Raw genomic sequence first — 14,840 nt, forward strand, 5'->3', positions numbered from 1 at the left:
GTCCCTTGCAAATACTGTTTCAAAAGCCTCACAAGAGCTCTTCAAGACAGGTAACTATTACACTCTTTTACAGAGGGGCTCAGAGGAAGATTGTGAGGACTCATCATGACAAAGCAGAAATTGTCTTGAAGGCAGAACCAATAGCCTTAGCATTTTTTCCGTTTCCAGCCACTGACTTGTACTTCCTGAATGATATTAGCAATGCCAAAAATAAGTTAAAAGGACATATGTGTGCATTCTGTATGCTCCCTTTTTAGATCTTCCTTAGATGAAAGGAATCAGTTACCCGCAATACTAAGCCCCTGAGTGCTGGCACGCTAATGCAGAGTGCAGACTGCTGTGCCCCCTCTGTGCTCAGGGCTTCTCTTGGCGCAGAGCCAGCATGCTGCATTCTGCCTCCAGCCTTCCACGGCAGCCCTGTGTGTCTGTGTGTGTGTCTGAGGGAAGAATCTGACCTAAGGCTGTGACTTGGTCCCAGCTGCTGTGATGGGGATGGACTCAGCGATGATGGACGTTTGCCCCTGGGGAACGGCACCACTATCAAATGACTCTCACAATAGCTGTGGGATAAAGCATAGGTCACCACATGCCTGAGCTGGATTTGAGTAGCATGTAGATGAAAGGTTCCTGTAATCCCTTAATAGATCTCAAGTCCCAGGGAGTGGAGCAGGGTGAGTTAGCAGGTGTTTCAGACACTGAATCCAGAAAAGTAAACCTAAGCACAAACCTGTGTATGCGGTTCTAAGTATTTAATACCCTCTACAACTCAAGTGATCCTCTTACAGCTGTCATGCTTACCGTTGCTGCTTTTGCAGCTCCGCGATGGCAGCTCTCACAAGCAGTCCGATCTCTCCGGCCAGGCTGTTCAGAATCGACAGGCCTGTAATCGCTACAGAGCAGTCTTAAACACCTGGGGCACTGCAGAAGCACCCAGGCCCAAGCACCGAACTGGTTCCAAGTGGGGTACACAGCAACACCCAAAGCATCCTGAGCACTGTCAGAGGTGCTCCAGGGCTGGCTGGTGCTCCCCTGGCCAACTACCCCTGCACCCGGAAAACAGACTTTGCCAAGGGTCATCTGAGTGCAGGCTTGGCTTCCTGCTCCAGGCACTGCTGTGGGATTGAGGAGATAGAGAATCCAGTCCCTGTCCTCCCGCAAGCTTCCTGGGAGATTTTAGGCAAGCCTGTCAGCCTTTCCTTGCCTCAGCATGACAATATCCCGTCCTGCAGCCCAGTGCCAAGATACCCAAGCTCACCGTAGATACTTCCCATCCAGTCTAACTGCAGCAACCTGGAGTGCTGTGCAGCCTAACTCATCGGGCTTCTTAGCTGTCCGTACAGACACAGTCTCAAGACCTCTCTGAAACAGAGATACTATTTCCTTTACCCCACTATACAGTTAATTTACCTTTACATCACAGTGTCCTTGAAATAGAGAGTGTGTATCTCTGTACTTAGCACTTACTGGGGTCCAGAGTCACTGCTATTTGTAATACAGATCATTAGAGGAACTTGGGTCGGCAGTAGGACTCCATCAACAGTTTTGACTGTGATACACAGAATAGAAATCTCACTCACAAACACATTAGCCAACTTATGAGAAACTGAGGTGGGGGGTTGCCAGCAAAATTAGAAATTATAGTTCTGACAGAGGTCAGGTCTGCTAAGCCAGGAGGTTTATGGAGTCTAGTAACAACAACAAGAATAATAATCGAACAGCATTTTGGATGTCCAGCTTTCAAGCTCTCCTATGCAATTTTTCCCCCAATGTTTAAGTCAAATAACACCAATTTAATAGACAATAGATCTATTATTTGCCATTCTTGCAATGATAATTTCAGGCTCCAGTTTCATTGTAACACTAATCACTTGCATATAGATCAAAAGTTAAAATTCCCAACTAAATAAGTGAAATTTGCTTTTTGCATTGCCAAGGTACATTAGGAAACTACATTTTTCTCATGATTCTTACATAACAATGCTTTACCATTCTGTCAGATTTAATCAACCAAATATCTGTTGCTTACCTGTGTGAAGTAAAGATTCATCAGGGTCAGGGTGAAAAACTGGAGGCAGACTGGGAAGCAATAGAGAAGCCAGAAGATGAAGGGGCTGAGAGAATTTGCTGTGACAAAGTCTTTGAAGTAAAATGAAAAGAGCACAGTCCTAAGAGAGGCCCAAAACAAGCACAGAAACAGAAAGACAGTTTGGTAACTGAACCTCTTGTGCCTGTAGTGAAGGACCAGCCAGAGCTGGACGTAGATGAACACAAAAAGCAGTGAATAAAAAACAGTATATACAATGGTCAGGCCCAACTTCACATACGGAGGGACAGCTGGCGTCAGGGTCGGCGGAAGGGTGTCATTTTTCAGTGGGTCCCACTCAGGGGCCTCCATTTGATATCAGGAATCGTCAGAATTATTTATTAAGTTTGGCTGCCGCTGTTGCCTCCTCCTCCTTCTCCTTTCATCTTCCTACAGCATAGGAATCAAGAAAATGAAAGAAAACAAGCTGCACTTCCTCTTTGGCAGCTCACTGTGGGCTGGTAGCACATGATCACAATTCAGAATGATTCATTAGGACTGCCTTTGTCAGCAATTGGCAGGGAACAGCTCAGAAAGCTGCCCTTTGCTGATGTTTGTGCACGAATCTTTACCATCCTTAAGAGACAAAGAAATCCACCAGCCCCTGAATGGTTTACTGCTGATTTTTTTCCTAAGGAAAACTATCTGGATTTTAAATTAGTTAAGTAATGTTCTATTTTCTACAAGAAGCAGGTACCTGACATTTTCCCAGTGGCGGTCACATCGTCTCTTTATAGGATTTTTTTCTGCTATTTCCCATTTAGCAAGTACTTTATTTAGCTGCATTTCGTTAGCAATAATTTTAAACACTTTAAAGTACTCATGAAATTCAAACCACCGTAACAAGCTATAACAGTTCAGCTCTGCATTGCAGAAACCTTTGTGTTTATAAGGAAATACACAATTTGCACAGCAAATCTAACAGATTCAGTATCTTCTTTTTCTTCTAACATAAGGCATTTCATTAGAATGGGAGAAAAGGCACATCAAGGCTTCCAAACATGGTGTATACAGGAACAAATAAAACCCCCTAAATACCCAAATTCACCAAGGCGTACATGCAGCTACAGGTTCTTTTCTTCTTGGTTGTTGTCTGTTTGTGCCATCACTGAGGCAACAGTTGACCAGACACGCCTTCTCACAAGTGTGCAGATGTGCCCTTGGGATTAAATCTATAAATTAATAGGTGCTATGGCAGGCTGCTGGGTTTGACTCACAGGGGTGAGAAGTGAGAACTGAAACTGAGTGGTTTAGACATTTGTAGCATGGTGGAAATGCTTCATGTACCTCTAGGTCATGAATAGCGTCATACACCATCAAATAACAAGGTTTTTAAAAGATACTTTGGTTATAGCTGGAGCACTGCTATCTTTTTTCTATTGTTTATAGTAAACTGATTACGAGAAGTGATTGTTACCTGGAATAATCCCACTCCACATGTCTGGTGAGCAGTGAAAAAAGATTCCTTTAGTGAAAGAGTCCATGTAGTGAAGTAACACAGTGTTCAGGGTATGCAGATACTGATACTGACACTGAGTATTAACTAAAATAATGACTTCCATTATTAATGCCTCACCCTGAGAGGAGTTCAGAACTACTACTTTACTGAAAAAGGCAGTTATTATAATTGTGCTTAATACAAATACAGCCTATGTAAACTTGCATAGTCCTTTAAAAAGATCTCTAAGTGAAGCCCATCCTGCCCTAAAAACACCCACACTGAACACTTAAAGCTATGTTCCAAAATCCATGTTGAGGTACTGAAACATAAGCAGTTTGATTTTAAAGGCACTAAGCAAATTCAGCTCCCATTGACTGGAAAGGGATTTGTGGGTTCTTAGTGCCTCTGTGAATCAGGTCACTTCTCTTAAGGCGTCTAGGTATGATCTTAAGACCCTTACCAGGAGCAGTCAGCTTTGGAAATCCTGGATAAACAGCTTACAGAAGCAGGGTGATACACAGCACCGAGTAGCTGTGTCAATTTGACTACGTGTGGAAATACAGAGAACACACAGTGAATGATGGGAAAGAGGAGAGAGGATAAGAAATGTCCAAGAACTAAAACTCACGTACATGTACAGAGGTATGTTATAGCTTGCACAGAAAGAGAATTTTATGGCTTCAACATAAATACACTTGGACTTCGTTTTAAATCAGCACCTGCTCCTACAGGCTCTGTATTTCCTGAAAAAAAGTAAAATTGACTCGATACCAGGGTAGAAGATGGAAAACTGAACAGTTACTCAAGCAAGTCTGTCAGAGAAGCTGTCTGTACTCAGGCCATCATGTTCATTAGGCAAAGATGGGGAAGATAAAGGGACCGGACCGGAGTTTCGACAATATGTATAACAAGTAGAATAGATACAACAAAATATATTTCAATACATACTACAGAAGGCTCCATCTCCCAGATCAGGAAAACATCTCCCCTAGATTGATACATACTTCCTTCTAGCAGACAAGGAAAATCTCTTCCTAGCCTTTCCCAGTTCTACTAATAGGCTTGCCTTATAGATCCCTCGATCTCTGCAACCCCAGTGCACACATGCCCTATCTAGAGGCCAGAGTACAGCGATAATAAATTCAGTGGGTTACACACCACCTCTCTGCTCTCAGCACAAACTTTCTGATTATGCTTGTGGCTAACATTAACCCACAGTGGCCATAAGCACTCTATTGCTTTTTATCAGTGACCTATAACAACTCTTCACAGCTTGTGCTGTAAGACTTTAACCTGCTAAATGAGCGTAAAGGCTTCCATGACATGCCATCAGCAAAACCACCAGTATTTTAAGACTGCCACATGCCTGAAGTATGCTATAGAATGTACAGAGAAGCAGGAATCCATTTCCACCCAACAAACTGCTGGTTTCCCATAGTGCCTCTGTGAATGTGATTGCCAACTCACGCTTTGTGGGCAGCATGTTGTAGAGAGCTGAAGAAAGCTGCGGCTCCCTTGGTCAGGTGTTGCCGAGGGACGGCAAAGAACAGTGGTCCCACAGACTGCATCACAGACGTGTGTCCTTGCCAGTAGGTGAGCAAAGGTTGGCTGGGAAAGTCTGCATTGCAGCCTTACAAGAAACTTCTTAATAGACCAAACTTCCTGTGCAGCTCGCCAGTGCTTAAGAAGTTCAGCCACTGCTTGTTCTTCAGCACACTCCTGCTGCTGTCTAGGGATGTTGGGCAATTCCAGGAGATCTGTTTGTGTTACTGTTTTCTTTCTAAGGGTCACTGTCCAAAGGAATAAACTTGAGCGGAGCTCAAGGGCTCAAAAAGTTGCTTAGCTAGGCTGTCCCACTGCTATTTGACTTGAAGTGAACAAAAGTAGATAACATGAAATATGTGGATTCTGCAAGTTGAACTGCTGCCCTGCTCCTGAGCAGAGAGGTCTAGAATTCTCATCTTTGATGTCACTTGCAATTAATGAATTTGCTGGCAAGACTGTTAGCAAATCACTGTGTGCTAAAGCACTCTGTGCCGAATGACTCTCACTAGTGTGTAGTTCAAAGCCTTTCAGAAAGGGTTCTGCAGAAAAGAGCACTTCTAGGAAGTAAATAAAATAATTTAAGATTTTGTTAGATATGAACCATCTTCATCTTTGGTTTTATACTGTAGTAGTCCAGAAAGTTAGTTACACCGGCAGGTTTTTCATTCTTTTGAGGTTTCATGATTTCTTGGATTGTATTTCTCACAAATACCTGGCTCTCATGGTTTAAACCTCAAATACTGTATCATAGTATCATAGCTAGACCTTAAAGTCTGTCCTTCTTCAGAAGTTGCTTTTCCCTAAAGTTATCTGAAAAATTGTGAGAGGCCATTCCATCCTGTTCCACCCCAGCTGAGACACACCAGGAGAGGTTGACAGATAGGGAGGCCTCTTGCCAAACCAAAGAAAAAGAAGATGGTATTCTGGTTCAACATTTTCTTTTGCTCTGCACTCCATGAGGCCTACAATTACAAAACTCAACAACAACATTTTGAAGGAAATAATTCTTGCTATTTCTTCTCAGAAACCAAGTGGGACAGAAATCTGCAGTTGAACAAGATCCATCAACTAGCTGGTAGAGAGTGGGTGTATTCAGACTCTCTGAATTAGACAAAAGGCAGAGATACTGTAGAATTCATGATGATTTAATTTACCTGGATTTGTCACAACACTTACACCTCCTCTTTCTTCATTTTGTGTTCTGCAGAAATAACAGCTCACATGCTTGCAGTCCACCCATTTCAATTTAAATGTTTTTCTGGAAAGGCAAATTCCTCTGAAGCCTTTAGTAGTAATGTGGCTATTAGAATAGAGAAATTTAGCTATGTGGTGTAAGCACACACCTTCTGTGTCTAATACTCAGGCCATTGCAATTCAGTGCATTACATGACGAGATGTCACATTTCCTGATGAGAGATGGTGGCCAGGATGCTGAAAGGAATGGACATTCCCTTGGAACAGGTTCAGGAATCTGATTTAACTACAGGGCAGGCACCTAAACTAGTACCTGCTCAACATGATGGATGAATTAGCCAGTAAATCCAAATTTCTCATTTGACTTTGGATTCTGAAAACCTTATATTTCTGAATGCTACTGCATTGCAGAGCATGAGTACTTAGCCTTGGAAAATAGTGCTGATGGGATACTTCCATCCTTCACTCGGTGTGGGATCATCTCCAAGTCAAGGACTACGTCACCATCTTTGGGATCCAGCGTCTTTGTGCCATTCAACATTTAGCAACTCTGGCAAAAGCCAAACAGAGGGCTGGGAACCAGTTTTCTCAAGGGAAAAAATGTCCTTTCATTGTTGGGCTTTCTCTGTGCCTGGGCATGTTAGTTTTCACTATTAATCCTGACACAGACCTCATACTCAAAACATGTCTAAATAAAACCCTCATAATAAATCAGGATTTATTATTCTAATCTCATTTAGGTCATACAGTGGCGTACAACAGTACAAATGTAGGGCCTTAACCCATAATCCTTAAGGCAGCCAAAGCTTCCATTGGCTTCAAATAAAGTAATGCCTATGCATCAAGGGCAGGAACTCACCCGCACAAACTAATCAGAGTAATGCAAGTAGCTGTAAAGCAAGAAAACTGCAGTTTTATAATTTCAGCCAATACTTGACCAGAAGAAAATTTTCTAGAAGAATTAAATATGTTACTCAGTGAATAGAGGATGGAAAAAGACAGATTCTGTGAAACAAAAGCATCAGAACATGAGTGCTTTTGTTTCATTTTGGTTTGTCTCTGTTAGGGTGGTTATACATAGATTTCAGGCTCTCGTGCAGATTTCCTCATTGCACAACACACAACAGGAGCAGACTCAAGCTTGGAGATGCAGTCTGCATTCCAGACTGGTAAGAAAGTCTTGAGCACCCTGAAATTTCTGTCCATGCTACACGTTCCTTGGAGTTTAAAACAACGACTCAGCAATCTGTAAAACTGAGATTAAAAAGCACTGAAAAGGATGTTTCGCTTTTCACTGTTTAAATCATTATTTACAGCCTTCCGTTTCCCAGATGCCTCCATAACCCAGAAGGCTACTTTAAATTCATGTTAGCTTAAGTAGCACATATTCTCTCCTTTCCTAGCCTCCTCTGCTTTCTTTGACTTATTCAAGTTTACCCCCTTCTTTGTATCCCTCCCCAACCCCCACTGGAAAAACCCATAAAAGAAGCAATAAAGCAGTTAGGTATTTCCCTTCAGTGGGGATTCCCTTAGATGTATCAGTCAGATGGGTATGAGCTAACTGGAAAAGGGAAGTGGACTAGATGTAGACTGACAACAGAGGGAGGTGGATTTGACTGCTAAAGACCACCTGGCCCACTGTCTGGGGTTTTGTATCATCTGTGACACATCCTGGCAGGGAACATGTATTCTCAAGAACCTTGATGACTAAAGAATAAAAGCCCATTTAAACAGGGATAATTTTAGCCACATCCAGTAAAAGGAGTTAATTCATTTTCTTCCCCTGGCTTCTGATACTTAGACAATACTAAGCATCTGGTTCACAGCTAATAAAACCACACGTTAGAAATCATTTGCTTCAGCCCTGATTATCTGCTCATTCAAGCAGCTGAGAATTCAGCTGTGGAAGCAAAGTCCTCAATCTTGCTCAGTCCTTCTCAGGTTAATGCCTGGAGAGGGGTTTTTAACTCCAGTATCCTAAATCTACTCCAGTTGGTGCAGACATCCATACTAGCTCAGAGGACTGTGCAATGTTAGGAAGTGGGCTTACAGATAGTCTGAGCAGCTTGATGTTTCCTTGCTTTCCTATACTGTGTTTGGCAAGGCTGTCCTCTGGGTGGTCACTGCAAAAACTTTTCAGCTGTAAGGCCGTACTTGGAGCAGTGATGAAGACATTTTTGTTGGTGAGGGGCCTACAGAACTCCAGTCTGGCCTTTCTGGGATATAAAAACAGGGTGGAAAGGAGTAACCAGTGTGGCTGGAAGCAAAGCATCATGTCTGGGACTGCAAGGTGATGTAGCTGTGCAGAGGAACAGCAAATTCCTGAGCTATGTGTCAAACCTCAGAGATGAATTCCCACAGGATGGGATGTCTTTGATCGTTATTGAATGTGTACTTAAGACATCTGCAAAGACCCGAGAGACCAGTGTAGCAAACAAACCTTTACAGCAAATTTGCATTCAGCATTTAACACAAGATTCAGCCAACAGCACCCTTCCTTGCCCTATATGTGTGCAGCGTTTGTATGCTGTATCCTATGTCTGTATGCGTGTATTTGTGCTGTTACTTTCCTGCTGCCCTAGGACTTGTACAAGCTGTTAGCCTATACCTGAGGGCGAAGGACTCTGGCAGCTCCTCCAGGTTCGAGCGGGCGAAAGGAGAGAGCTGGCACCTTACCCGGCAGGGCAGAGGGTCGTCCTCTGCAGCCCCCGGACTGAGCTGTCCCCTCACCCCCTCCGCGGTGCCTCTTTGTCAGCAGAAAGGAGGCAAAGACAGTCAGGGACCCCTCGCCTCAAGTCACCGGCCCTCGTCCCTGTCCGCCTACAGCAAGGGCCAGGGAGGGCTCGTCACTGCCCTGCCCCGCTCCGGGAACGGCCACGACCCGACACCCCTCTCGCCGGGGGGAGATGGGGTCACGAAGGCAGCCCCGGGCTCTGAGGGGGTGATGGGGAGCGGTGAGCTGGAGGCGGGCGGGCTCCGCGTCCCTCGGGCTGGCCGCTAGGCCGCGCGGCGGCTGCCCCCGCCCGGCACCGGCGCGCCCCCTAGCGGCGCTGTGGCAGCGAGGCGCGGGCCCGCCGGGCCAGCGGGGCTCGGCCAGCGGCCTGCGCGGAAGGCTGGGCACGGCCCCGGCCCGGCCCCGCGAGGGGAAAGGGAGAAGGGCGAGAGGTTTTACCAGCTGCTTGTTGTTCGGGTTAAATTCCGGGTTTGGTTGGTTGGGTTTTTTTAATTTTTTATTATTATTATTACATTTAGGGCTCGCAGCAGGCTGGCGGCAGAAGCGGAGCTGGGGCTGGGCGCCGCCGCAGCACCGGCCCTGCCAGGCCCAGCGGCCCCCCGCGCCGGGGCGCGGTGGCGGGCGCCGCGCCGTTCCCTCAGGCTGACGCCCCGGAGGGTGCGGGGGCCGTAACCCCTGTGCTGTGGGTCGTTTGTGTTATTAATTGTAAAGGCTGCCAAGCGTGTACGTACAGAATTGGGAATCACACGGGAGCCAGGGGGGTAGGCAGGGAGCTGTCGCCTTTCTGCTGACCGGCCGAGAAGGACACCCGGGGCAGGAACTGCAGCTGCCTGCGCTCTCCCTCAGCACTGCGGGTCCCGAGGGCGTCTGCTCTTCTGTAATGCCTGCCCGTGAAGGTGCCTGTTTTCTTCATAACGCTCCCCTGGAAGAGAAACAGAAGTTGTTACATCGGTTCGTGTCCTTCAGCCAGCTGCATTTAGCCAGGCGGTTTCCTGTCCCGACCAGCAGCTTTTCCAGATTTATCCCTGTTGCAAAGCAGTAACCGGCGTTGTCCCGCCCTTTGTTCTGTTCGCTTCTGCAGGATTTTATTTGTTTATGAACCGTGGCTCAGCGGCAGAAATCAATTGAGCTTTATCTCCTCCGCTTTAGTATCATTAAAATATGTTTACGTGAAAAATAATAGTAGCTAGCTTAACAAAGTGTTGGTTTTATCGGGGGAAAAGTGCCACGAATATATTGTATGTTTGTAAATGAAACTGTTTTTGCTTCTAACACAGTAAAATAAAAGATAATTTAATGAATTTAATAATCATGCCAACTATTTATGTTTGTTTATACTGTGACAGAACATTAAATGCATTAGACTTCAAATGGCCGAGCTGAATAAATTGCCCTAGTGGGTGAAGCAGAGCAGAGAACTGTAAGAGTGTGAAAAAAAATAGTAAAAAATAAGTGGAAAGGAGAAAGTTTGAAGAGTGCTTGGAGAAAGTAAGTACTATACAGATCTCTTAACCTTTGGGGGATTTTTGTAAAAATCTTACAAGCAAGTTGTTTGATGATATCATCAAGTGGATAGCAAAAACTTTGTCTTTCTCACTTCTTTTCATAAACCCGTGTCTATGTAAGTTTATTATATTAAATAAGTATCTTAGCTACAACTACAATTCCTTAATAATCATATTTGACAATACATTTATAATAAATTACAATTATAAAAATAGAAATACATGATGTAGCTATATTAATATAAACATATATTATTACATATAAATATAATTAAAATTGTAACCATATATTTATAATATGTAATTATTGACTAATAATATATTAACAATTTAAAGATTAGGAAATGGTGAAATTAAGGTTGTCAGCACAAGTTTTGTTTGAACCCCTTTGCAAGTGCTTTTGGTGTAGCTTTCATGATTTTTTTCCCCCTGGGATCCTTGCTTCATTCAGAGGACAGAGTGGAAGTGCCACAAGTGTTCTAGGAAGAACCAGAACTGTTCGGAAGCGGTGCAGTTGTTTGCAGGGTGTAAGATACGTGTGAATTGGGGATTTGGTAAAATAAGGGTTTGCATAAGGGCGTATCAGGTCTTTGCAACTACAGGATGAGGAGAGATGAGGAGCTTTACAGAGAGGAGAGGGTACAAACCCTCCAGTGCTACATGCTGTGAAAAGAAAAGGGATAGAATGATTTAACAGCTGGGATAGAGGGCAGAGAGTAGGTATTTATCCTGGACACACTTCTATCACCTCCAGCTGTGCTGGCTGTAGTTTATTTTGGAGCAAAATCCAGTATAATACAATGGCAGATTTCCAATCCTCTTATAGAACAGACAACACTGCAGTAAAAGGACTTCAATCGTTTTTGCGTTAAAACGTCTTAAGTGATCTGTTCCTGTATGCAGCTGTATTTGCTTCATCTTAACTATGCCACGGCAGAGAATGTTTCATCAGAAACTGCTGCCTTTTTTATTTTTCACATTTTGTTGGTCCAGATTTTTTTTAAAAGTAATTAATGTCTAAATCTTAGCTAGGCAAAGGTAGTACAGCGGCTTGATTAATGAATAGAAAAAAATGTACAGAATTTCAGACTACCTTAATGAAAGAAATTGAGCAGCTGAATTTGAGTCTGATTAATCAGTAACCTAATTTGTCAGTTTAAGTGTGAGATGTACTAGAGACCCCAGTCAGTGGCATCAATGACAAAGCTAAAATCCAAAGTGATTTAAACTAGTTGACAATGCTTGTTGGGACTGACATATGTTGGGACTGCTTGTCCCAATTGTTTCTCGGGTTGGTGACATCAGGTGTCCATTACATACGTCATGCGAAGTACTGGGTTTGTTGAGAACCACGAGTATAAAATTGTGGTCTTATGAGGCCTACAGCACTAGGCCATTTATTGCACCTTGCTAAAAGTCTGTTCTGTGTTCAAAGACATGGCAAAAGAGCGTAAAGATATATAAAGATACGAAGCAGAAAGAATTTCCAGGACTGTATCTTCAAAGGTAGGGTATTCAAGCCTCTATCTGTATCTTCAGACAGCTTTGGTTATAATTTAGGTAGAACGTTATCAAATCTGTTCTAATGGCCTACCTATTTTACTGTGTTTATGTCTGTCCATGATTTTGAATTAAGAGAAGCAAAATAGTCATGTCAGAGAAAGTTTGCAATAAAAGACAGTGTGAGCTGGTAGTCGGAAGTCGGGGGGGGGGAGGCAGGGTGTCGGTTTCCCTCATAGAGCTCTATGAAAATGAGTTGCACAAGAAAAATTCAGTCTTCCAAATGTTTTCATGAGACACACTAAATCTCAATTATTTTCATTTGTTCAGTTTGCACAACTTTGTAAAAAGAAAGTGATTTTTATAAAAAAATTGTGAAAACATGAAGCTAGCTATTTACATAGTATATCATCTTTATAAAAACCTTACAGTGGTATATCAAAAGTGAATTTAATGTTAGAAAAAATTAGGTGTATTTTGGAAAAAAAAATATTTTCATTAAAATGTAAAGCAACTGCCTTTCCTTCCGTTCTTTCTGTTGAAAACAGCGACTGACAAGAGAGCATGGAAAACTCTCGGCTTTTTTTTGATTCACTGTAAAATACAGAGATTAATGAGAAGATACAAATGTCTCTATCACTTTTTGTGATAGATACCTGTGTAAAGCAGTTAAAAATCCTGAAACTCAGCAGTAACAATTTCCATCCTTTCAGGGGGATTTCACTGTTACAGACTTAACAGTCTGACTGACTGTGTTAGCGTTCATTATGTATTTTTTGCTTTTATTAGCTTCAACCACATTTTTCATGTTTTACGTTTAAGCAATTTTATGAGGGGGTGTTTTTTTGTTCACTTTGATAATAAAAAATCTGAGCATTTCTAAATTCTGTAAGAGCCTATGGAAGCCAGATTGTTAGAAAGAAGCTTGAGCATCACCAGCATTAGAATAGGTAAGTTTACTAAGGACCACCACTTGTCTTTTTGGGTAGAGACAGATCACGTTGATTTTATCCCCAGCTCAGGGCCATATTTCTGTCTTGGAAGCTATGATTGCTTTCTTAGTTGAAGTTGCTGTATATATTGGTTTTACTCAAGTTTGCATAATATACTGGCTGAAGATCTAACCCAATGTGAATTCTTATACATGGTCAGGGTGTCCAGGAATTTGTCGTAAGAATTAATCTAGTCACTGCATATGTATTCTGTGTCTATCCACTCACATGATCTTGGAGAGCATATTTCAAATGCAGTCTATCTATTTAAATTCTACATGAATATTCAAATTCCACGTAGTTACAGTAGCAAATATAATGGCTACAAATTACCTTTTCCTGTTTCAGTCTAGGTATTTTTGATTATGTAATTGATAAGAGTAATCAGAATCAAATACACATATCAGCTGGCTCTTGGAATCTCTGCTACTCTGCAGGAGCAGCCACTAAAATAATAATAAACTGTATTAACCTGCATGAATGCACATATGCTAAAAAGAAAGAAAATATTCCCCCCCCCCCCCCAATAAATAAGTAATCAATTAATGAGCTGGTTTGGGTGGACCATTATTTTAAGTATGGCCCTTTGTGGTTTTGTTATTTGATACCTCAATATGGCTAAAGAGTTTCTGTAACTATGCAAAATGAAGATTTTTAGATCAATAATTCACAGATGATCTTCAAGGAAAAAAACAAGTTAAAATATGCTGAATGTGCTTAAACACAAGAGTGACTGTTTACTTCTTCTGGATCAATTGAAAGACATTTTTTGCAAGCTCTCCTGCACACAGATACCCTGTCTTCCTCATAAGCAGTTGCTTAGATTGTCCTTTTTTTTTGTTTGAGTTTTGCACATATCCTATGGCCAGAAATCTTGGGAGGAAAAAAGATGATAATACGCAATTTAACTCTTCATTGCAAGCTCCCAAATAAGGTTGGCATTATAACTGAAGTGCTAATTTAGATTAGTCTGTTTGGGAAATATATATATATTTTCATATATGGTAACATAGTTTATGAAGCTTGTTATTAACACTAAAGCCAAGTGCTCTTTCTGTTCATAAGCTTTGTAGTCACTGCCCCTGCTTTTAAGATACGTATGTGTGTAGTGACTGGAGGCAGCTGGAGCCACTTACAGAGAGCATGACCTATTAGTATGTTTAGTAAAAAGGTTGTGTTTCTCTAGATTTCACATAACAGATCTAGCAGCGGCTCCAGTCAGCCCCTTTACTGCAGGTGTCTTCATGGCGGAGGCCAGCGGAGGGTGCTGTTGTTACTTTTCTTTACCGGACCGTGGTGAAAAAAAGCTGAGAGTGACGTTATACTGGGAGAAGTAGTGTGCCGGGGGGCGGGGGGGGTCCTGCGGTTCCCCTCCCAGCATGACGGGGGCAAACTCCCCCCCCCCCCCCCCCCAGCCTCGAAGAGCTACGAAGTAGTTAAGAATGGCTGACAGGGAGCACCATCTCCAGTCTGAAAGAGAGAGTGTGTTAGCTGCAGCGTGCCCGGGAGGAATGGCGGGGCAGGAGGGGAACAGCTTCCTTTGAGAAGGAGTCTGCAGCAGAGGGCTGCAAAACGCTGTGCGATAGGAGTCAGTTTGACTCCCTTTCAATGTGTAAGGCTCGACACATCGGCAGGCAAGAGGTTCTCAGCAGTCACTGGACTCAGTCTGTCATGCTTGAGTTTGTCTGAGCTTTTCCTGATTTGAAAGATCTCTGGAGCTGCACAACAGAGATTTGCTTCCTTTAGCATAAGCTTTGGTTGCATAGGTACATCCATTGCGGTGAGCTTTTGCTTCCCTTGTGATATTGTAGCTTCCTGGCTGTTTTCAAGCAATCCTGATGGCAAC

The 14,840-nt window shown here is 43.0% G+C and overlaps 1 protein-coding gene across 1 annotated transcript in view; it reads right to left on the minus strand.

Moving 5' to 3' along the window:
- The window catches only part of GPR137B (G protein-coupled receptor 137B), a 35,276-nt gene extending 25,046 nt beyond the window's left edge, over positions 1 to 10,230 (minus strand). Inside the window, exons 1-2 of the mRNA XM_074818410.1 lie at positions 9,729 to 10,230; positions 2,027 to 2,473 (exon numbers count right to left, since the gene is read on the minus strand). Coding sequence (XP_074674511.1) covers positions 2,027 to 2,395 — 369 coding nt within the window. The 5' untranslated portion in view covers positions 2,396 to 2,473; positions 9,729 to 10,230. The remainder of the gene's footprint in view (positions 1 to 2,026; positions 2,474 to 9,728) is intronic.
- Positions 10,231 to 14,840: the final 4,610 nt, after the last annotated feature.

The sequence above is a fragment of the Strix aluco genome, chromosome 3 (genome assembly GCF_031877795.1).
Source record: "Strix aluco isolate bStrAlu1 chromosome 3, bStrAlu1.hap1, whole genome shotgun sequence".
Lineage (NCBI taxonomy): Eukaryota > Metazoa > Chordata > Aves > Strigiformes > Strigidae > Strix > Strix aluco.